The 23,668-nt window shown below is 36.5% G+C and overlaps 1 protein-coding gene across 1 annotated transcript; it reads right to left on the bottom strand.

Annotated features, from left to right (window-relative positions):
* Positions 1 to 9,089: 9,089 nt before the first annotated feature.
* On the bottom strand, positions 9,090 to 12,883 carry LOC136232383 (uncharacterized). Its single transcript, XM_066021507.1, has 6 exons — positions 12,570 to 12,883; positions 12,085 to 12,125; positions 11,829 to 11,992; positions 11,619 to 11,718; positions 11,363 to 11,532; positions 9,090 to 9,892 (listed from the first exon to the last, which is right to left on the bottom strand). The coding sequence occupies exons 1-6, from the start codon at positions 12,686 to 12,688 to the stop codon at positions 9,326 to 9,328; spliced, it is 1,161 nt and encodes a 386-aa protein (XP_065877579.1). The 5' UTR covers positions 12,689 to 12,883; the 3' UTR covers positions 9,090 to 9,325.
* Between the last annotated feature and the right edge of the window lie 10,785 nt (positions 12,884 to 23,668).

Raw genomic sequence — 23,668 nt, 5'->3', positions numbered from 1 at the left:
TTGTACAAATATGCAGGAGCTAAGGGAAACTAGGGATTTGAAGAAAGGAGACATAAATCAGCGAGTAAGAGCAAGGGTTGCCGCACTCGCGATTGGAGATTATGTTCTACACCTACCATCAGGACTTGTAATAGAATTGAGGAACTGTTTGTATGTTCCAGAGATGTCTCGTAATATTATTTCTATTAGCTGTCTTGTGAATGATGGTTTTCATGTTTCAATTAAGAACAATAGTTGCGAATTTTATAGAAATAGTATTTTTTATTTTTCAGGAATATCATTAAATGGGATTTATATTTTGAATGATAAGATTTCTGCTTTCGGAATTGATACCAAACGACTAAGAATAGATAATTCAACTTACTTGTGGCATTGTCATTTAGGCTATATAAACCAGAGACGCATGCTTAAGCTACATCAAAATGGGCTTATAGACTCAATTGATTGTGAATCAATGGGAACATGTGAGTCATGTTTAAAAGGAAAAATGACAAAGACACCCTTTAGCAATAAAGTTCAGCGTGTATCAGACACTCTAGGATTAATACATTCAGATGTATGTGGTCCTATATCAGTCCAAGCAATAGGAGGTTTCAGATACTTTATTAGCTTCATAGATGATCATACTAGATATGGTTATATCTATTTGATGAAGCACAAGTCAGAAGCTTTTGAGAAATTCAAATGCTTTAAGAATGAAGTTGAAAATCAAACTGGAAAGATTATTAAAAATACTTCGATCTGATCGAGGTGGAGAATATCTTTCAGAAGATTTTATGAGTTATCTAAATGAATGTGGAATATGCTCACAATGGACACCTCCTTATACACCATAGCACAATGGTGTGTCAGAGAGGAGAAATCGAACCTTATTGGATATGGTACGATCCATGATGAGCACCGCATCTCTTCAAAAGACATTCTGGCGCTATGCCTTGGAAACTACTCTATTTACCTTGAATCAAGTACCCACCAAATCCGCTAGTTCTACTCTATTCGAACTCTTCGTTGGAAAGAAACCCGTTTTCACCTTCATGAGAGTATGGGGATGTCCAGCATATGTTAAACGAATAGTATCAGATAAGTTGGATTCTAAATCCGATAAATGCTTCTTCATAGGATATCCTAAGGAAACTGTAGGATATTACTTCTATCATCCAGATGAGCAGAAAGTAATCGTATCCAGAAATGCAGTGTTTCTAGAGAAAGAGTTTCTGGAAGAAACACAAAATGGAAGTTTTGTTGAACTTGATGAAGTTCAAGAGGAAGCACCTGCTGAAACCGCGGAAGAGGAAGTGGAACACGAACCTGTTTCACTAGATGAAACACAAGTGTCATTTCCCACTCGTAGGTCTCAAAGAGTTCGTGAACTCCCAGTTAGATATGGTTTTCTAGCGGGAGATAACGAAGTGGTTCCCGTGTTAGACGACGAACCTGAAACCTACGAAGAGGATCTTGCTAGTCCAGAATCTAAAGTGTGGCTTGAAGCCATGAATTCTGAAATGAACTCCATATATACCAACCAAGTGTGGACTTTGGTTGATCCACCCGAAGGGATAAAACCCATTGGGTGCAGGTGGATCTTCAAAAAGAAGACAGACATGGATGGAAAGGTTAGTACCTACAAAGCTAGGTTAGTAGCGAAAGGATATCGTCAAAAGGAAAGAGTTGACTATGACGAGACTTTCTCTCTTGTAGCCATATTCAAATCCATCAGAATATTGCTTGCAATTGCCGCTCATTTTGGTTATGAGATTTGGCAAATGGACGTGAAAACAACTTTCCTAAATGGAAACCTGCTTGAGGATGTATACATGGTGCAACCTTACAATTTGAAATATAAAGCCTAATCTAATTTACAAAATTAAAGATGGCACGTAGGTCATATTTAGCAAATGAAATTAAATTAAATTATAACCAAACTTCAATTATGGCCCATAGAATTCTATTAATTAAAACACATTGCTGCAGAGTTAGCCAAATAAATAAAATGCATGATCATGGCAAATTCATCCACACTTAACCTTTTAATTTAGTTAAACCGAATTCCTTATGGTGAAATCGCTTTTTAATTTTACCAATTAATGACTAAGGCCTGTGAAGGCTTAATTATGCAAAATTATCAATTCTTCTCCCAGTGAAATTGGGTTGTCATTAACTCTAAAATTTAAGCTCATTCAAACCCGGTGCCATGGCCCATTGAATTAATTCACAGCTAACATCAATTTTATTTATTCCAGCATAAATATAAACTATATCTTATAACTAAATAAATAAAATGCATGTCAACCAAACTTCATTTTATCAAAATTATTTAACCTAAATAATTTTAGTCTATGTTTAAATTTATGAAATATTTTTCCAATCCATAAACCTTTTAAATGGCTCAAATTTGACCCCGGATAAAACCTTTCAAAATCCATTTTTAAAAATTTATACCCGATCCAAAAATAACCCTAGGCCCAAAAACCCAAACATGGAAAACCCTTGGCCCTTGATTCGGTGGCTGTCCATAGCAGATAGCCGCCAAACCACTAGCGGCTACGAACAACAGTCACTTCAAATTATTGAAATCAGCATCCCCTTTAACATATATTAAATCATGTAACTTGATTTAATATACCACTGATTTTTTTTAATAAAGAGCATCAGCCTTATATTAATTGCTGGAGAGGAGTAAATCATTACAAATCAGTTGCCTAACTGAAACCGCGCAATCTTTAATAAGAACTAAAGGAAAATTTAAATTAGCAGCTCATTCAGCTAGGGAGTGAGCCACGGAGTTACCCTCGCTACGGACAAAAGAAAAAGCACAACTACTGAAGATTGAGCTCCACAGCAGGACATCTTCATATTGAAAGCGAAGTGTAGATTGTGGGAGATCTTGTGTCTGAAGGAATTGTACTACTATTTGGGCATCCGTTTCAAAAATTACTTTGTTGAAGCAGCAGTCACGGGCTAAGAGGATCCCTTGGAATAACGCTTGCAGTTCAGCTTCTTCCACCGTCGAACAATGTCCAATTGGTAGACCAGCCAAAGTCATCACTTCCCCCTCGAAATTTCTTGCGATTAAGCCTGCCATACTCACATGGCCATTATCTCTGAATTTGGCATCGCAATTGATTTTTACGACACTGCTCGGGGGAGGACATCATACTCATGTAAGGCTTGGGCTTGAATCACTATTTGTTCTTGCTTGGGGTGAAGACTATCAGCAAGTATTATGCGAGTTTTCGAGTTCGGTGATATAGTTGGATGCCTGCTCCAATAGGCTTCAGTCCATCGTTGTTCATGTTAGAGTGTGTTTCTGTGATACCACATCAGCCACAGTGTGACCAACACTCGGCGCATCTCTTCCTTTATCAGGATGTCACAGCAATGCCGCAGCCACTGATTTAAGTCCTCTGCCAGTACTTTATCTAGCCGAGCGGACAGATTGGCAGTTCTCCAGATGACCTTAGCAGCCTGACAATGAATAAAGATATGAGTTAAAGATTCGGCTGAAGAGTAGCAAACCTGGCAGTAATTAGTACATAGGATGCCCCATCTTGCAAGAACATTCAAGCATGGTAGGATTCCCTTCACCAGGCGCCAGACAAAGTGAAAACTTTTGGTGGTAGATGGATGCTCCATAGATTACAGAACCAATTGGTACCCATGTTGGACTGTTCAGGCTCATCTTCCTCAGCTCTACAACGTGCTTCAGCAAGGTAATAGGCAAATTTTACAGTGAAACACCCCCGCTTCTAGCGACTCTAATACATATTGTCTTCCAGTTTCCTGTAGCTAAGTCTGATATTCTTAATCTCTGCCATGTCCGAAGGTATCATTACAGTCTCCAATATTTCATTATTCCACTCCCCGGTTACATCCTCGACCAGTTCACATACCAGTTTCAGCCTCTGGTTAATCAGTGACATTAACGGCTTCTTGAAATTCAACGATGGAACTCAGTTGTCCCTCCAAATGTTCACACTTCGACCATTCCCTATTCGCCACATTAGTCCCGTTTTCAAAAGTTTCCGAGCCTCCCATACTCCTCTCTAAAAGAAGCTTGGGTTTGTTGTGCAAAGAGCCGATAGGAAGTCAGTGATACTATGATATTTCGCTTTTAGTACTCTAGCACACAGAGATGTAGGATTGTTGACTAATCTCCAACACTGTTTAGTAATCAAAGCTAGGTTGAAAGATTGCATCCAGCGGAAACCCAGACCTCCCTTATCCTTCGACTGACACACTGCCTTCCATGATTGCCAGTGAATCGGGCGTTTCACTTCGTTATCGCCCCACCAGTATCTACTAATTATCCCTTGGATTTCCTGGCAGAATGATATCGGGAGAAAAAACAGGACATAATATATTGAGGTATGGCTTGTATTACAACTTTAATAAGCACTTCTTTACCTCCTGCAGATAGAAACTTTACATCCCATCCCCTTAGTTTTCGCTGAATTCTTTCCTTAATCCCTTCAAAGATCAATTTCTTGGACCTACCAATTATTATCGGCGGTCCCAAGTATTTTGGAAACGCTCGAGTCTCTCTAACTTGAAGCAAAGAACAGATAGCCTCTCTCCTTTCCCTAGGGACACCACCACTAAAAGAAATTTTTGGTTTTTGGAAATTAATCATCTGTCCCGATGCCTGTTCATAGTTGTTCAGTATCTCCTTAATGACCCCTACTTCACTTGAATCGGCCCGACCAAACAAAATAGAGTCATTAGTAAAAAAATAAGTGAGGAATTACCGGTCCAAATCGGCTGATTCTGATTCCGGTCAAGCTTCGTTGTTCAATTGCCTTCCTGATATTCGGGGATAATGCTTCAGCACAGAGCAGAAATAAGTATGGAGAGATGGGGTCTCCCTGCCGGAGTCCCAGGGCTGGTATAATCACCTCTGTCGGCTGACCATTAACAAAGAAAGACATGGAAACCGTTGACACACACATCAGTATCAACTTAAAAAAGTGTTCTGGAAACTCCATCTGTATAAGAACTTGCCTTAAGAAACTTCATTCAATCCAATCATATGCCTTACTCATATCAATTTTGAGTGCAAAATGCCCCCTAGATCCCTTTAATCTAGTTTTCATGTTGTGGAACGCCTCAAAAGCTATAATAGCATTGTTAGTTATTAACCTCCTAGGGACAAAAGTCGATTGAGTATCATAAATAAGGGTAGGAAGGACAATTTTTAGTCTATTAGCAATAGTTTTGGAGGCAATTTTATATAGTACATTGCATAAGGCTATAGGTCGCAGCTCAGCCATCTTGGTCGGGTTTTTAGTCTTGGGTATTAGGGCAATGAATGTATGGTTCAGATCAGTAGGCATGGTTCCTGAGCTAAGAATATCCTGGACATATTTTATCACTTCATCCCCCACAATATCCCAATATGATTGATAAAACAAGGAAGACATACCATCAGGACTAGGGGATTTGGTCAGCTTTATTTGCTTCAGAGCCTCATGGATTTCCTCTCGAGAGTACTGTGCAGTGAGTTTGTTGCGTTGTTCCGCATCTAGTCTGACATCAACAGTAGCAGCAAACTCTTCCCCCTAGTCGGATTCGCTGAGGTGAATAATTCAGCAAAGTAGTTCGAAGCCACCTCCACAATACGGTCCTCTCCCTAGACTAGTTCACCAGCTCTGTATTTTATCCGGGTCAATTTATTGTTTCTGCACCTAGACTTGCACTTGGCATGGAAGAACACAGTGTTGCGGTCCCCTACCCTCATCCAGTCAATGCGAGCCCTCTTCTTCCATTTCTGCTCTTCAAGGAAAAGAATCTTAGAGATTTGTCTAGATATATGCGCCTTTCTTTCCTTTTCACCCGGGTTTAGTCATTCCTGCACCATCGTCAATTCCTGGTTCAAATCCTTCAACTTCCTTTGAATCTCCCTGAATGTCATCCAATTCTACTTTTTTAATTCCGCAGAAACCTTCTGTATCTTTTGTTGAACTGGGATCCATTCTCTAATTTATTTCTTCCATGTCTGATCGATCAGTTCCCTGCAACGATTATTATGCATCCAAATAGCCTCAGAGCGGAACAGTTTGTTGTGTCTCCTGTAATCGGTCTGTGATTGGGTAGTTATCAAAACAATGGGGTTGTGATCCGATGATAGTCTGGGGAGGTGTCGCACAATATTTGGGAAATTTGTATCCAACTCGAAGTGGCAAGGAAGCAATCCAGACGTTCCCAAATAGTTGCACTTCCCGTTCTTCGGTTGTACCAAGTAAATCCCGATCCATCCATACCCACATCTTGCAATTCACAAGCTTCCAAGCATTGCTAAAAAGCTTCCATATTCCGGTCCTCATGCACCTACCCACCTTGTTTCTCCGATGGCCATAAGATTTCATTGAAATCCCCAAAGCATATGAGTGGGAAAACATCCTCCTGGCTTATAAACTACATTAGTTCCCAAGTCATATGCTAAATTGTCATGGTGAATATAGAAATATATGCAGTGGCTAGAATATCGCATAATTTCAAGATCAATTGCCTTCTTCCATCCCAGTATCAGACCTCCACGTTTTCCTATAGCATCCACAAAAAAGAAATTATAATCATCAAAACATTGACTCGGATAACTTGCATTACTTTTCCTTATCCGAGTCTCCATCAGGAAAAGAATGCCTGGGCGTTGTTCCCTCAGGATCCTCTTGAGGGTTCGGAATGTCCAAGAATTATCCATTCCTTGAACATTCCAGCTTATGGTTTTCATTGCTGATGGTGAGGCCCCTGGAAGGCCCCCACCCTTTGGATATCGTTAGACACAACACATGTCTTCTTTTGGTCCTGAGTCTCAATCATCTCAATATCCTCCCCCCAACGACGCTTCCCCGCCCCTCCTTTACGCATGCCACTTATATCCTGATCCCCTGGGCTTTGTTCTACTACTGGTCTTCTCTCTTTCACAATTTTAACTGGCCTAAGCTTTTGCTATGCTCCTGCGTCTACTTTTTGCTTCTGTTTGGAATCGTGACCCCCGTCTACTATCTGTGCAGCCTTATCAGTAGTATGTTCAGTCCCCAATCTCTCCTTCGTTACACTTAGTACCAGTTGTGGATCCAAGGAACGACGAGTTGATACCCCGCAAGATGAGGTGGCCGATGTCGCTGGGTCAGGGGTGTTTACTTTACTAAGGCCGACTTTGGATGTGCATGTCTCCTCTCGACTCCTCGTGAATTTTTCACTCTGCATCTTCATGGGGGATGCCCTCAGTGTTGGGCCATGTGGCCATTCTTCTACTTCTGCGTCACCCGGCATCAGTTCGCAATCGTCGTGGTTGTGGCCCAAGACTCCGCACCAATAGCAATAGTTAGCCAGTCGTTCATAGCGGAAGAAAACTCGTCCTGGTTCTCCCTTGCTATTGCGCACCCTTTTCTTACGAAGAAGTGGTTTCTGAACATCAATGTTGATTCGCAGTCGGACATATTTACCAATGGTTTTTATATCCGTCTCAGCCGTCTGTAGCACGATCCCTACTTTTGACCCTATTATATGTACCATCTTTTGGTTTCTGTGATTCAGTGGTAAGTCATAGATTCGTACCCACATCTGGCAGTGTGCCAGTGGTGTTTCAGAAGGTTTTTCATATCCGTGGACCCCAGCTAATACAATTATCAAAGATCCAAGGTCCCTCGCGTAGGATTTCGTCCCTATCTCTACGCGATTGGAATTCACATACGAAACGTCCATCCTCGCCTTCCTCAATCAGAAAACGATTCATTCGCCATTGTCCTCGTAGAGCAGATGATAGTATGCGGATGTTTAGTGGCTTTTGCATTAGAATGCGTCCCGCGACACACCAACGATCGGTCTGTACTTCCTCCTCCACATTCTCAATTATCTCCCCCTCGCCCTCATTGATCGTTACCTTTTGTAGTAGCTCAGCTACATTGTCAGCCATTTGTATGTATAGTGTTGTACCTGTGATTACCTGAATGTTGGGAAAACAAGTAAAAGTCCACTCCGGCCACACTACGATACCAGCAACGGCAAAGAGACTAGACCTGACCTAGTAAACCTAGGAGGCAGCACATGAGACCACTAGGGCTTAGACATGTATAATATTGATATAAATCAATTAACTTTAGTTCACATTAATTCAATTATTAGTTTAGATAAAAACTAAACCGTTCCTTTGACATATATTATCTATAAGGAACCTATGAATTCATCGTGGTCTAGGCTTCCTACATTCTTTTTTTCTTTTAATTGAACTTTATCCCTAGTAAAAAAACGTTGTTAGATTATTGGCTGCCTGACTCAAGAATTGCATTGCATATGAGAGGAAAGCTTCCCAAACGGAGTTGTATCATTATTCTTAAAAAAAAAAATTATTGTTTCATTCATAAAAAAGTACTGCATTTCGACACAAGTAATTACAAAATTACAATTCAGAAGCGTATCATATAAGTTTGATTTTGTATCTTCAATATGATAAATTTCACAAAGCAATAGTAGACAGTCTGTTTTTTGCACAACGGTGAAAAACACACTCCATCCAGAATTGGACTTTGATACCAGGTGAATATAAACTCGTTACGTGGTACTTAAAAGACCCGAACTATCACCTAGAGAAAGGGAACACGTGGCTCCTCCATACCAAACTGGACAATACGACTCCTTATTAGAGACCTCAACTCAGGAAGTCTCAAAAGACTAAGGCAAGGATCCATCAGTTATAACAATCATGCCCGATCCCATGAATCACGGGTCTAGTAGGCTTGAAGAATATTAAGCCAGATATCTAGACGCATATTCACCTATCAACAGGTGACACGTAGCACATCCCACTCCTCAACTCATAATCGTCTTGAAATACAGGTCTCCAATCAGACTTTATAGTCTTTTTTTTCTCCAAGAATTTACGTATTGATAGACAAAACTCTTTCTGTTTTTCCCTAAAAAATATAATAACACTCATATAAAGACACAAACAACTAGTTTATGTTTGGAAAGGCATACCACAACTACCAATAAAGTTGTTTTAAAGAGAAAAATCGAACTTGAAATTGTGATGCTACCAGTACTAATTGCAATTTCTGTTTCCAACCATTTCATAATCAGGCATCTCCACAAATTTTAAATTATCAATGCGATAAACAAAAAAGGGTACAAATTGAAAGTCCAAAAGCTAATGGTCTTAGTAAAGAAAAGGAAACAAGTGACTAGACATTCACTGAATAACTCTAGTGAACACCTAGGCAAAACAAAAAATTGGGAGAGTAATCTATAGCTCAAAAACACTACAGTTGTGATAACTTTCACTTCCCGTTACAATCTATAATCCCAAAAATATTCTCCCTCCAATCTATTACCTCCCATATGGATGATATCTACCACTACCACTACCACTACCACTGCCACTACCTGAACCACCATACCCCCCTCTACTTCCATAGAAAGAGCCGCCGCCGCCACCGCCGCTTCCTCCGAACCCACCCCCAAGGCTACTGGTGTCATAATTCCCGCCATAACCACCCCCTGAACTACCACTTCCACCAACATACCCACCATAACCCTCACTAGGACCACCGTAACCTGCTCCTAAATCGTACCCCCTGCTAAAGCTTCCTCCATAACGACCAGAATATCCGGAGGCCTGCCCTCTGTAAGCCCCAATGCTACCACTTCCATATCCTCCGTATCCACCGTATTCACCCCCACCATATCCGCCATAACCAACTCTACCTCCATAAACCCCAGTAGACCTATAAGGGCCGCCACCGCCACCGCCACCACCACCACCAAAGCCACTACCTCCAAATCCATCATATGGATTTCCAAATCCACTACCATATGCAGGCCTTGAATCATTATAACGCTTGGATGAGGGTTGTGGAGCGTTTGGCTTCTTTGGCTCTGCCTTCTTGATCTCCACCTGCAAGAGGAAAATGGTTATTCGATTCACAATCTTACAGACTATTTCTAGACATGACAAAATTGATCTGCACAACATCAGTTCTCTTGTGACTGATCAAACTGTCTGATTATAGCCCTAATTCTTCTGACTTCGTGTAATACATAGATAGAAAGCCAGCTGGACATAAAAAAAAAATTAGCATATGATTGACTTTCAATAACTGATATTCACATACCACATTAGCCACTTGACATGGCCACATCATTTGTTTTCACTATTGCCAAGTAGTCAAGTGGCTAATTCTAGTCAGATATCTATATGGAAGAACAAGTAGAAACATAAGAGCATCTATAAATATAGCCATTAGGCCTTTTCGTATCACGTCCATAATTCATCTGGTTAAAAGTAAAAACAAAGTTCAAAGAAGTCCATACTAACAACATTGTACTAATATAACTGGTTAAGCTTCAAACCAATTAAAAAAATACATCTTTCAAAAGTTCAATCAACGCTTGCTACACATAATAAAACAAATTGCTTGGATGTTCATGATAAAAATAAAGGGATTATTAATGGTAACAATACAAATAATAGGGTTACTAATACACATATATGTTCGAGTTTACAGGTTAAGGTATAATCAGAATAACTGGGTTTCTAGGTCATTGAACTTCATTCTGGTCTAGCTAAATCAGAGTGATTAGAGTTTGTGCCAACTTTTAGTTGGAGTTGTGAGTAAAATGGAGAAGATAAAGTTCAAGAGATAGAAAATCAAGAAATTAGTTTTTTGAATTTACTAACGTAGCTGAGATATTTAAAATGATAATAACAATAAAATCTTTCACTTGATTCTGGTGAGTGGTGATAAAGGTTCAACTAAGACTACATCATAAGTGAAAGCCAAATTGATATAAATGGGAACTCTGCTACCAGATTGAAATTCAGGACAAAGTTATAACGAACCACATAGGTTTTTGTGTTGAAAATTGAAACTTATTCGATTTTGAATGTCAAATTTTTAAATTAAGTCACTAACACATCTACTGAGTTTGGAATGATTATGCATGCATTTAAGCTTATCATTAGTCGAACCAGCAAGAAGATTTTATAAGCAGCCAACTATGTTTCAAAACATATAAAATACACAACTATATCATGTGATTTTAGATGAATGCACTTCTAAGAGTTGTTTGCCTTCACATAGACATTATATGATTTTCTATAAATTCAATGTTATGCTTTCTTTTCTTGTGCAGAATGTAGACATATTACGATCCAAATCCCGAACTTTGAAGGATTGAGTTGAGATCTTCAAAAGTTGTAATTTCAAAAACACTAGCACAACTCAAAGGAGTATCAATAACAAATTATTGTGTGGACCACTGCCATTTTGCATTTCTCTCGTGATTATGCGAAGGCCAGTCAAGAAGAGATAAATTTTAAGAACACAAGGAAAAATATGTTGCTAGCAGTAGGTTATCCACTCACCTGAGTTCCAGCCAATTCAAGCCTGTTACCCTTGGCCAAAAGTTCATCTACTGCCTGCTCTGCCTCGAATGTTACAAATCCAAAACCACGAGAGCGATTGGTGGCATGGTCCCGCATGATCTGATGTTCAACGACATCACCATATTGTGAAAAGAATTCCTTCAACTCATCTGCCCATAGATCCAGCCCCATTTATCATTTAAGTAAAATTGCAATGGAAGGCCAGAAACATACAACTGCTTATAGAGTAGATTACCTTCATTAACTGTTGCAGGTATGCCACCAACAAAAATCTTTTTGGTTTTAAAATCCTTAGACCCAATAGCTCCCTTTGGTATTGTTCGTTTTATTTCTACCTAAAGAATCCAAAGACGAAACAAAAAATTGATAAATGGGATACAAATACTAAACTGAAATAAGTGTTCAAAAGTTCCCATTGAAAACTAAAAATCAAACTCAACCATACTTGCTTTCCATTAATAACATGATTATCTTGAATAACTTGGTCAACAACTGAGGGATCTGCATATGTGACAAAGCCAAACCCACGAGGTTGGCCAGTTTTCCGGTCCTTCATTATAACAGAATCTGTAAGCTCGCCATATAGTTCAAAATGCTTGATAAATTGTGCTGCACAAACAAACATAATAACAAAATATGTAAAAGAACTGAAACTAGTTTTAAATTGAAATACACCATCAATGACTGAGTGCAGGACTAACCAGAAGTAGTCTCTCTCGCCAAACCTCCAACAAATATTTTTCTGCAACATTTTTTATGTGAAATAATAAAAAAAAAAAAAAAAAAGAATTCAATCAATTTTCAGAGCTAAGGTTCCTCAATAAAGTTCAAGTACAATGCAGAAAGTACTTCAATGAGAAGAAAAAGAAAAAAAAAAACAAACACGCAATAAGTTAGAAGATCTAAGATGCATTACTAATACTATGATATCCATTACGTGAGCATGTAAATAAATTCAGTTGGATTAGGAGACTAAAAATCCAAGATTTATCTTACATAAGGCAAAAAACTTCATCCTAACATTAGAAAACAAATTTATTCAAATAAAAAAAAAAAACTAAAGATTTCCCTTTCATCATTGCCCCCATTTTCCAACAACCAGAACATAATTAGAGTAAGAATAAAGGTAAAAGGTATCTATCTTTTGTGCATTTCAAAAAAATTAGTAAAAGAAGAAAGAAAGTACCCAGGACTAGCTCCATCTCCAGTATGAGAATGGGATTTATCTTCTCCAGCATGGAGGTCGGCGTATTTGACATCGTTAGTTTCTCCTCCAGGAACCGAATCTTGGTCTTGAGCATCCATGGTTTATTGGATTAGTGAATACCGAATCAAGAAATTGGCGAATCAAATGTTCCAAGAAGAAGAAGAAGAAGAATATGAAATGGAAACCCTAGAGAAGAAAAGAGAGGATAATTTGTTAACTTGTTGTCTTTCTTTCTTTCAAATTGGGAGCCCTTAAAAGCAGTAAACCCCTCAAGTGGCTCTGTAATATATCTTCCGATTGGTCACCACCTTTAACTTTATTTTACCGGCTAACCCGGGTATTAAATTTAAACCTGTACACAGGTTACCCATCCCATCTGTCTACTTATATATATATATATATATATATATATATATATATATATAAAATTACAATTAAATCTTATAAAAATTAATTCTTAATATTTTATTATTTTTTATATTTATCATAAATAAAGTATATTTTTATAAAGGGTTAAGGTGTAAAAATATCTCTAACATTTCGGGTCAGGAGCAATTTTACCCCTAACGTCTAAAATGGTGCAATTTTACCCCTAACATTAAAAGTCAAGAGCAATTTTACCCCTAACGTTAATAAATTGGGTCAATTTGAGAAATAATGCATCAAACTGTCTTCTCGGTCATGAATCTTGTCATCTACACTTCATACGTGTGTCATTTTGTCAACAAATCATAAACATATGTTGGGATGTAAAAAAAATAAAAAAAATAAAAAAAAATACTGTCTTTTTGTAGGAATAAGACAAAATAAATTCAAAAAATTCACCAAATTTATAAATATTAATCTAAAATTCTATTATTAAATTATAAAAAACATGAAATACTTTTTTCAGAACAAATTGTTATGCAATTGGTGTTGAATAAGGAACAAAAATATCTGTGTTTTATAATAGTGTCTAAAATTGACCCAATTTATTAACGTTAGGAGTAAAATTTCTCCTGACCCAAAACGTTAGGGGTATTTTTACATCTTAACCCTTTTATAAATTTCAGATCCATTTCATAAATACAAAATCTTAAATATAATATAGATTCCTAATTTATAAACGTTAGTCCATAAAATATATTAAAAATAATGATTTATTTTATTTAATATAATTCGATTTATTATTTAATATAGTTATAAATATAAAAAATTATTTGAAAAAAAAAATATAGATAATTTTTTAAAATTAATTTTCTTTGTAAATTTTTCCAATAATGATTGTTATCTATATTGTCATGTCAGTTTTTCAAGATACAATTCTTTTCTATTACAAATTTTCTTAAATCTTCCATCATCCTATAATTATTTTATAAATACATGAGTAGAATTTCAATTCAAAATTTAAATACATTTCATTCTCCTGTTGCTTGTTAATGACATTATTTTCAATTCATCAGCACTCAATTAATATTTTAATATAAAATAGTTAGAAAAATTACAAAAAAAAAAATTATGTAGTTTGTATCATTTTCAAACATAAACGATGTGGTTTAAAAATTAGCAAATAAATATCTTGAGGTTGATTTCGTTAGCAAACATAGTCCAAATTGACTAACAGTGATAAAAAAAATACCAAAAGTTAAAAGGAATAAAGTTAATTTTGTCCTTATATTTATTTATTTTTTAAATTAACCCCTTATTATCTAATTATCATAAACAAACTCTAAAATAAAAAATAAAAACCAAATACACCATCTTCTCAATCTCCCTTTAATTTCTTATTTTTCTTCTTCTTTCTCTCTCTTACCTCTCCTCTTTGTTAATTTCTCTTTAAAATCAATTGAATTAACAAAATGCTAATGCAGCTTCATTTTCGACATTATTAGCTTCATTTTTTCCGTTCTCTTTCACCGATTGTTAGATTACCTGAAACCATAGCTTTGGCTCATCTTTTAGTGTTTCAGACTCTTTGGAATGGAAGCTTCCTCTCTATCACCATCCCGGTTCTCTTTTTCACTTTGTCAATCTCCCTAATGAAGATCTCGCTCGAAACATCGCCAATCGAAATTGGCCATTTCTTCTCACTCATCTTTTACCATTATTGTATTGGTTGTTCTCTTGATTTCTCCGCATAAATGATCAATATTCAATTGCATTGTGTTTTTTTGTTAATTATAAAAAAGTACCTTGTGGTTTGGTCGATTTGCGATGTAGTACCTGTGGTATTTTTTTTGGGCTAATTACTAATCTAGCCTATTTGAAGGGATCCATTAACATATTTGACCCACTTTGCTTCCATCTCACCAAATTAGACACTTTCATCCACTTTGAACAATAATACCCTTATTTCAATTCACTTTCTTCCTTAGACTCTCAACGTTTTTTTTCGCCATCCCAAACCGACAAAAGCGGCATTACCGCCAAGTCTAGAGAGAGAAAAGACGGTGGTTTATAGAGAGAGAAAGAAGAGATTATGAAACTCTATTACGAAAATGGTATTGTTTCAATTTCCTCCATTTTTGTCGCATTTGTGACGAAATTTGTCACATTGCGTCACAAATGTGACAACAGTTGTCACATCTGTGATGCATTTCGTCACAAATGCGACAACATTTGTCGCATCTGCGACAAGTTGTCGCATTTGTGATGAAATTTGTCGCATTTGTGACAACATTACTCATGTCGCAGGTGCAACAGCGTAGGTGCGACAACTGTTGTCGCATTTGTGATGAAATGCGACAAATTTCGTCACAAATGCGACAAAAATGGAGGAATTTGAAACGATACCATTTTCTTCCACATAATTCTTCTTCACCGCTAAAAAATCAAACGATACCATTTTTTTCCACATAATTCTTCTTCTTCTTCTTCCACATAATTCTTCTTCTTCACCGCTAAAAAATCAAACGATACCATTTTCTTCCACATAATTCTTCTTCTTCTTCCACATAATTTTTCTTCCATATAATTAAATTGCCCTATTTAGACCCCTTCAGTTGAAACGAAGAAGAAGAAGTTGAATGGAACTAGGGGTATATTTGTCCAAAAGGGATGAAAGTGCCTAATTTGGTGAGATGGAAGCAAAGTGGGTCAAATATATTAATAGATCCCTTCAGTTGGTCTAGATTTATAATTTGTCCCTTTTTTTGCAAACACAACCTCGAGGTTGTCCCTGTTAGCAAAATCAAGAAAACGGCAGTGATTCTGTTAAATCACTGACGTGGCACAGGGGCAATTTCAGAAAAAAAAAATTGCATAAAATGTTCAGATATCCCCCTGAACTTGCATAAAATATTCAGTTAACCCCCTAAACTTGTATAAAATGTAATCAATTAATCACTCAGTTATAAAAAAAAGTAAGTTAATGTGGAAGATGTATTGCATGTGTCTTAAAAAAGTAAAATATTAGAGAAGACAAACTTTACAGTTGAGCAAGTAAGGACTTAATTTTTAATATATTATATGAATTATGTAATAACATTCTAAGGCGTTTGTAACACATCTTCCGCATGCAGCTTACTTTTTTTGCAATCAAGTGATTAATTTATTACATTTTATGCAAGTTCAGGGGGCTAACTGAACATTTTATGCTAGTTCAAGGGGCTATGGGGCACTTTGAAAGTTCAAGGGGTCAATTAAGCTTTTTGGAAAAGTTTAGGGGGCAAATGATGTATTAAGCCTTATATTTATATTAGATATAGGTAATGTTAATAATTATATTTATTTATCTAATTAGTAAACCTATTCGGACTAGGATTCTAATTAATTGTTTTAATCTAAACAAACTAGGTTTAGGAAATTGAAACACTATAAATCACCATCCACCGTATGTGTTTCGGCCAACACAATTGACAGGAAGAAAATATTCTTTTGACTTCCACTCAAATGATTACATTTCTCGTTTACTCCCTCTTTGATCTCGTGTTGATTCCTTTACAGGCAATCCATTTTGATTTATATTCATTGGTTGATTAATAACGTTTTCTTTTGTTGTTTCTGTTCGTGATAAGACAGTTGATTTCTACGTGGGCACTTTGTTTGCAACGTGTAGATATTTCTTCAAGCAAGGTACACATGTTTAATCCCTTCTAATATAAAATAATGATTACTGATGCTCCAACAACCTCTCGCATAAAATGGATTTCCGTTTCATTATCACATCTCACTTATTCTTGGGAAAAGGAGATGGATAAAAAAAAATAATATTTATGTTGCGTCTACCTTTGTCTATGTTCCTTTCAATTTGGGTATTTTCATTGAATCATTCATAAGTCTGAATATAGTCTGAGGTTCATATTGTGAGTCTAATCTGGTCTTTTATATCGGAGATTGTAGGTATTGACAACACCAACTGATCCGAGTTTTTGAACCCTTAGAGTTAGTTACGGCCTGGACTATGGAATCGCATACTAAGAACTGGCATAGGACGAGTCAATTCCATCCTTTTACGTTTATACAATATTAATTCAATTCATAATTACACTTGAATATTGTTTGAATTACTCACTTTATCGTATCATCACTACTACATTCGTAAGAATTTATAGTTGATCTGGATCAATTTAGAATTAGGAGTAGTAATTAATATAAACATAACTCAAATCCTGAGGATTCGATACCTAGACTTCACCAGATTTATTACTTGATAACAATGGGGTACACTTATGCCTTAGTGAGTCTTTGAGCGTTAGCTCCGAGGCACATCAGCGAGCCAACATCTTCTTACACTATTCCATTTTCCCTTTCACATGACACAGGATACATGACAGACATTAGTTTTCGTGTCGTTTGATTGTTTTTCGTGACAGTATATTAAAATTATGTCATCTGAAAGCTTAAATGTAAACCAACTCAATTCACATGTGGCCTTCCAATGACACAATTCTGTCATCTAAAGAAAACACACGTTAAATCAAAATTTACTTAATCATCAGATGACACTTGTGATAAATGATTGTCATTGAATTCAGAAAACAAAAAAAACGGCAATGAAATTTCACTTACGCGGCCAACTAAAACTGATATGAAATTTAAGGCGCCCAATACGTTTGCCTAAAATTTCAGCTCATATATAAATCATCTCTCTCATGCGAAATCCCTAACTAGGTTTTGCCTGCAACTTAGTCTTCATCTCTCTCACCCTTCTCTTTGGCTATCTCTGGTTGCTTTCTACATGCAAATCATCGGGTCGAACCACGGTAATAGTAAGCCATATTTACTTCGTTCCTCGATGTATTAAAGTGCCATTGTTCCTTATCTTTTCCTCATCTGATTTACTCTTGCGTATATGGATGTCAGCATCTGGAATAAGGATTTATTAATTTTCAGACTTATTGTTGAAAAGGTTAGATCTCTTGCTTAGATACATTGATTTTACTATATTCATTGTTAGATTCACTAAAGAAAATCTTGGGTCTTTATCTTTTTTAACCTAGGGAAATATACTTCATGATGCTGTTGTGGGTGATGCTGAGATAGGTAGATTTTGCTCTTTTTATTTGCAAATATTATTAACATTATGTATTATGAACTCATCTGATTCCTTTTTATTTGAACACAATATTTGCAGGGATAGTAAGAATGCTTAAGTACATGGGAAGGCTGATTGAAGAGATGGTTAATCAGTTCATGTCTATAACATATGGGAAGATTTCTTTAACTTATTGAGTGTATATATTGTTATGTAGGTTTGAAATGATTGGTTGCATGTATCTTCCACTTGGCTTGTTATCTTATAGCATTCATCATGGTGATAGGTTTCGATGCTATCAACATAAGTTTTAAACATGTGGTGACAACATCACAAACTTCAACAATGTGCTCATTTTTCAACGAGTACAATCCAAGTGGTAGGTAAATAGTAAAGGAGATTCAAGTTATGGAACTGTTTGGTGCTACTTGTATGAAGCATGTGGTCAAGTGTTGTGAACTTTTATGGTTCATTGAGCAGGTATGAAGCATGTAGCAAAGGGTTATGAGTGAAATTGTAAACATATCTGTTTCCTTCACTTAAATAATGATGTTGCAACTAAATAAAGAAGGGTTGTGTATGTGTATTGCTATGAACTGATGTCATTTTTATACCTTAGTCAGATATGAGTATGTGATAAAAGGTTGTGTATAGGAATTTCTATGAACTGATTTCGTTTGAATAATGATGCTACAACTAAATAAAGAAGGGTTGTGTATGTGCTATGAATTGATTTCGTTTGTATATCGTAGTCATACATGAGTATGTGATAAAGAATGGTTGTGTATGTGTATTGCTATGAACTGATTTCCTATTTATGATTGATGTTCTGTTTATGGAAGCTAGAACTGACTATGAGTATGTATATGAAGCATGAGTGAAATGTTCACTTGAATAATTATGCTGCAACTAAATAAAGAAGTGGGTTGTGTATTGATATGAACTGATTTCGTTTGTATGAAGCTTGCATTTATGTTCTGTGAGTGGCTATACTCTTATAAGGAAGGGTTGTGTTGGTATGAACTGATTGGTTGCATGTATGATGTTGTTATGGGTGATGATGAGATACATATGAAGCATACATAGTAAAAGGATATATTTGTTTCATTGACATATATGTGAGTTGTATTGCTATGAACTGGTCTTGTTTATGGTTAATGTTCTGTTTAGGAAGCTAGAACTGAATATGAGTATGTGTATGAAGTATGATCATGTTTATGGTTGAATATATATGAACTGATTAGCCATGCTCTTATACTATATATTTTCATTGAGTATGTATATGAAGCATGATCCTACGAGTTATATTGGTATATGAAATGACTAAGTATGGACATGCTTTGAGTATATGTGATTGGCCATACTTTTGTACTTTGAATGTTCATTGAGCATGTATGAAGCATGTAGTAAAGGGTCATGAGTGAAATTGTATCCATACTTTTATACTTTAGATGTTCATTGAGCATGTATGAAGCATGTAGTAAAGGGTCATGAGTGAAATTGTAGACATGCGCTTATACTTTAGATGTAGTAAAGGGTCATGAGTGAAATTGTAGATATACTCTTTTTTTGATTATGCATAAACTGATTTCGTTTGAATAATGATGCTGCAACTAAATAAAGAAGGGTTGTGTATGTGTATTGCTATGAACTGATTTCGTTTGTATTTACTATGTATCTTCCAAGTGGCTGGTACATAATAAAGGATATTCAAATTGTGAAACCGCTTAGTGCTACTTGTATATACCTTAATCAGATATCAGTATGTGTATGAACCATGATCATATTTATGGTTGATGTTCTGTTTAGGAAGCTAGAACTAAGTATAACTATGCTCTAAATTGGGTATGTATATGAAGCTTGCATGTATGAACCATAGTCATTTAGTGAAGCATAGCTAGTCATATAGTCAACTAAATATCATTTACTATGTACCTTCTACTTGGCTTGTTATCTTATAGAAAAGCATTAAGCATGGTGATAGGTTTATGAAGCTATCAGCACAAGTTTTGGATTTGCTTCATCACCATGCTCACTTTTCAATGAGTACAATCCAAGTGGCAGGTACATAGATTCGAGTTGTGGAACTACTTAGTGCTACTTGTATGAAGCATGTGGTCAAGGGTTGTGAATATATATCAATTTAGGAATATACTTATCTATAGGAATAAGTTGTCTACTTAAATAGCATGTTCTGTATCACTTGAATATACATATATTTAGGAATAAGTTGTCTACTTTGTATTACAAAAAAGGAAATTATGCAAAGGGGGCATGATGTGTGAATAGCATCGAAGGAGGTTTGCATGCTAAACAAATATTAGAGTTGGATGGTGTGGAGCACTAGAGAGGTATGAAAGGCAAATTGAAGATCAAATTGATTACCAAGTAGACTGGTAATCAATTTGTTATTCGATTTGCCTTTCATGCCTCTCTAGTACTTCACACCATCCAACTACAATGTTTGTTTAGCATGCAGACCTCCTGGGATGCTATTCACACATCATGCCCCCTTGCATGCTATTCGCACACCATGCCCCCTTTGCATGCTCTTGAGTCCATCTCTTGGCAGTTGAAACATAACCTGCCTTATTGCTGATGTATCGCTAACCAATTTGTTCTTGGCCAGGAAATAGCCCCTCAATGAAGGACTCTATCAGCATTCCATAAATATGCCACATCATCTAGAAAATGTATAGATAAATTAGACCCCAAACATAGATAAATAGCAGCATCTTATCATGGCAGCAGGAAAGGAAGGGCAAGCAAGTAGCTGGGGAAGAGATACCATCCCCAAAGGTCTAATATTAGGATGATAAATCCTAGTCCTGAAGCAAAACTGAGAATAAGAATAATTTCATGAGTGTATATGCATATATTTGAACTGATTACAATATATTAATAAGTTTGTGTTCTTACAACTAGAGGTGTGAAAGTGAACTGGAGAGGAAGTGGATATCGACTTTGTATACACCTCCTTCATACGTGGTGTGTTGAGGGCCCTTGATCATGACATTCCATTTCAGTTGGTCTCCATTCTCAGAACATGCATATATAGCAGCAAGCGTGAATTAACAGAAATATAAAAGGAAGAACAATGCACAACATCTGGGTGAGTAAGGCATATACCTGAAATATTGAGAAGCCACTTAGGTGACTCCTACTGGAGTTGGGCCAACTCCAACTCAACGCGATGATGGAGGCGTCGAAGATCAGACATGATCGATATAAACTAGGGTACGTATACTGCTGGGTTATGGACTTTTGAAGAATGTCGTAAAAGCTTTATTTTATACTGTGGGTGGGTAAGTGAAAGGTCTAGGAAGGGGAAAGGGTAAATGGGTGTAGGGCGTCTGAAGATGATCTGTACGTAATTAATGAAATGCATTTGGTTTTGCAAGATATCAAGACCTAGGGATTATAAGCCTAATAATGACTTTAAGATATGCAGATCCAGTTCGATTTTGTTCCCCAATTGGATATGTATTGCTTATTTTTTTATATTAATTACATTCAGAAATTTATTTGTACAAATGTAAACAGATTATGAGCATTGGTCTCCAATTAATTTAAAACCATTGATATATTGTATTTCATGTTCATTTGAGTATGTTTCATTATTCAGGTAAAAACTAGAAATTCATTCGAAGAAGAAAGCAAATAGCTACATCTAATTAAAAAAAATATCATCTAAACAACAATAGAAAGACAAAAAAATAAATGAATCTATCATCTGAAAATAAATCAATTGACATGATTGATTAAGACATATACCATCTGAAACAAGCTACAACGATAGAAATTATTATACAAACTATCATCGCAAATACCAATATGCAAATTTTCCATATATCTCCTTGACGTTTTTTATTATTATGATGTCATGCAATCTCCTTATAGGTGATGGTAATTTAAATAAGCTGTCATCCTAACACGCGTAATATGACAGCCTACAAATAGGCTTATGTCATGTGACATGCCTTCATATGACAGAACATAACCGTCGTCTGAAGGTCCCTCAAACGGCAGCGAGCCCCGTGACAGTTTTATTTCTTGCGGGATGATGATTTTTAATCGTCATTTGAAAAGGCTATTTGGTGTAGTGTTAGTCAAGAAGGCCAACAACAAGTGGCGGCTCTGTGTAGACTTCACAGACCTGAACAAAGTATGACTAAAGGATTTTTAGCCTCTTCCATACATCGACATGCTTATTGATTTGATGGTGGGGTATGCCATCTATTCCATGTGTGATGCGGCTCAAGGATACTACTGGATCCTCATGAACCCATATGATAAGGAGAAAATGAGTTTTACCACCCACGAATGGGTATACTACTATAATGTTATGCCTTTCGGGCTTAAAAATGCTAGAGCAATGGACTAGAGGCTGATGAATGAGATGTTCAAAGATTTGACCGGGGACAAAATGGAGGTTTATGTGGACGACATGATCATCAAGAGCCGTGTGAGGGAAGAATATGCCAAAGACCTTAACACGGTTGTTAGACGAGGTGTCGCGGCCTAATCTCCCGAGCGGACCGGGGGGTGGACACCTCATGGCGACGTAAGCGGTGATTGGCGCTGAAAGCAACCAATCGTGGAATCAAGCTGCTCGGTAGGACCGGAGCTCGGAGATATGGAAGAGTCGCCATCCACGAATGGGAAAATGAACACCGATCCCTTGCGGGAGACCGGTGTGGGTTCGAGAAACTTAGGTACGAGCCGAGAAGGCTAGCTCCTTTCCGGAGAAAGGCTACTAGGCACCCCGACATCGCCCGGTTATGAACCACCGGCCTCCTACTCAGCATGTTAGGCGATAACGGACTAATCGTATATTCCTTTAAGTTTAAAATTCATTTGAAACCTTTTCTTTCTCGTTTTGAAAACCGTTTTGAGCATATATTATTGAAAAGCCACTTTGGTAAAGAATCACCCATTTACATCAGTTCAAAAATACATAGGAAAGAGAGGGGGAGAAGGAAGAATTGATTTATTTACAACGTGATTTATGTTCCGTGTTACATACTAATTCTATACTAATTCACTTCCCCAAAACGAGTTCATTTACATGGTTCGCACCTTAATCGCCGTTGGAACGATTTAGGTACGTTTCAAAACCCCGTTTGATGAAGTTCACCCGAATCGCCGTTGGAACGACTCAAGCGTTTGAAAACATCAAGATAAAAACCTTTAATAAGAAAACGTGGTTAAGCATACAAGTCAATTTATTTTGTACAAATCATTTAAGAAAACGATTCAAAAACTCTATTATTCACAATGAAAACGATTTTAATTACAAGGTTCGCTTAATCCGTCGTTGGAACGGACTAAGGTTTTAAAGCGTGATGTTTTGGGAAATGATTTTGAAATGTCAAGAAAACACTATTTATTTACATTAGGAACTTCTAAAAACTCATTAGTTTAAATAATTAAATTGAAAACTCTTTTTGTGATTTATTTTCCCCTTTTTCCTTAGTGGATTCTCTACTTGTTATAATTACAATAATAAACATATTTAAACCAAAATTCACTCCCAAATAAAACCCATTTGAAACATGGACCCCTAAATGGCCCAAAAGAATATAGAAAATAATATAAACATATATATATACATTTTAATCCA

The sequence above is a fragment of the Euphorbia lathyris genome, chromosome 6 (assembly GCF_963576675.1).
Source record: "Euphorbia lathyris chromosome 6, ddEupLath1.1, whole genome shotgun sequence".
Lineage (NCBI taxonomy): Eukaryota > Viridiplantae > Streptophyta > Magnoliopsida > Malpighiales > Euphorbiaceae > Euphorbia > Euphorbia lathyris.
Note: the sequence above shows the minus strand (reverse complement) of the source record. Positions and strands in the feature narration are given on the sequence as shown.

Coding starts and splice junctions, on each gene's coding strand:
- LOC136232383 (XM_066021507.1), bottom strand. CDS start 12,688: ATGGATGCTCAAGACCAAGATTCGGTTCCTGGAGGAGAAACTAACGAT. Junction 11,533..11,618: donor ACCTGCAACAGTTAATGAAG/GTAATCTACTCT, acceptor ATCTATGGGCAG/ATGAGTTGAAGGAATTCTTT. Junction 9,893..11,362: donor TTGAATTGGCTGGAACTCAG/GTGAGTGGATAA, acceptor TTCCTCTTGCAG/GTGGAGATCAAGAAGGCAGA.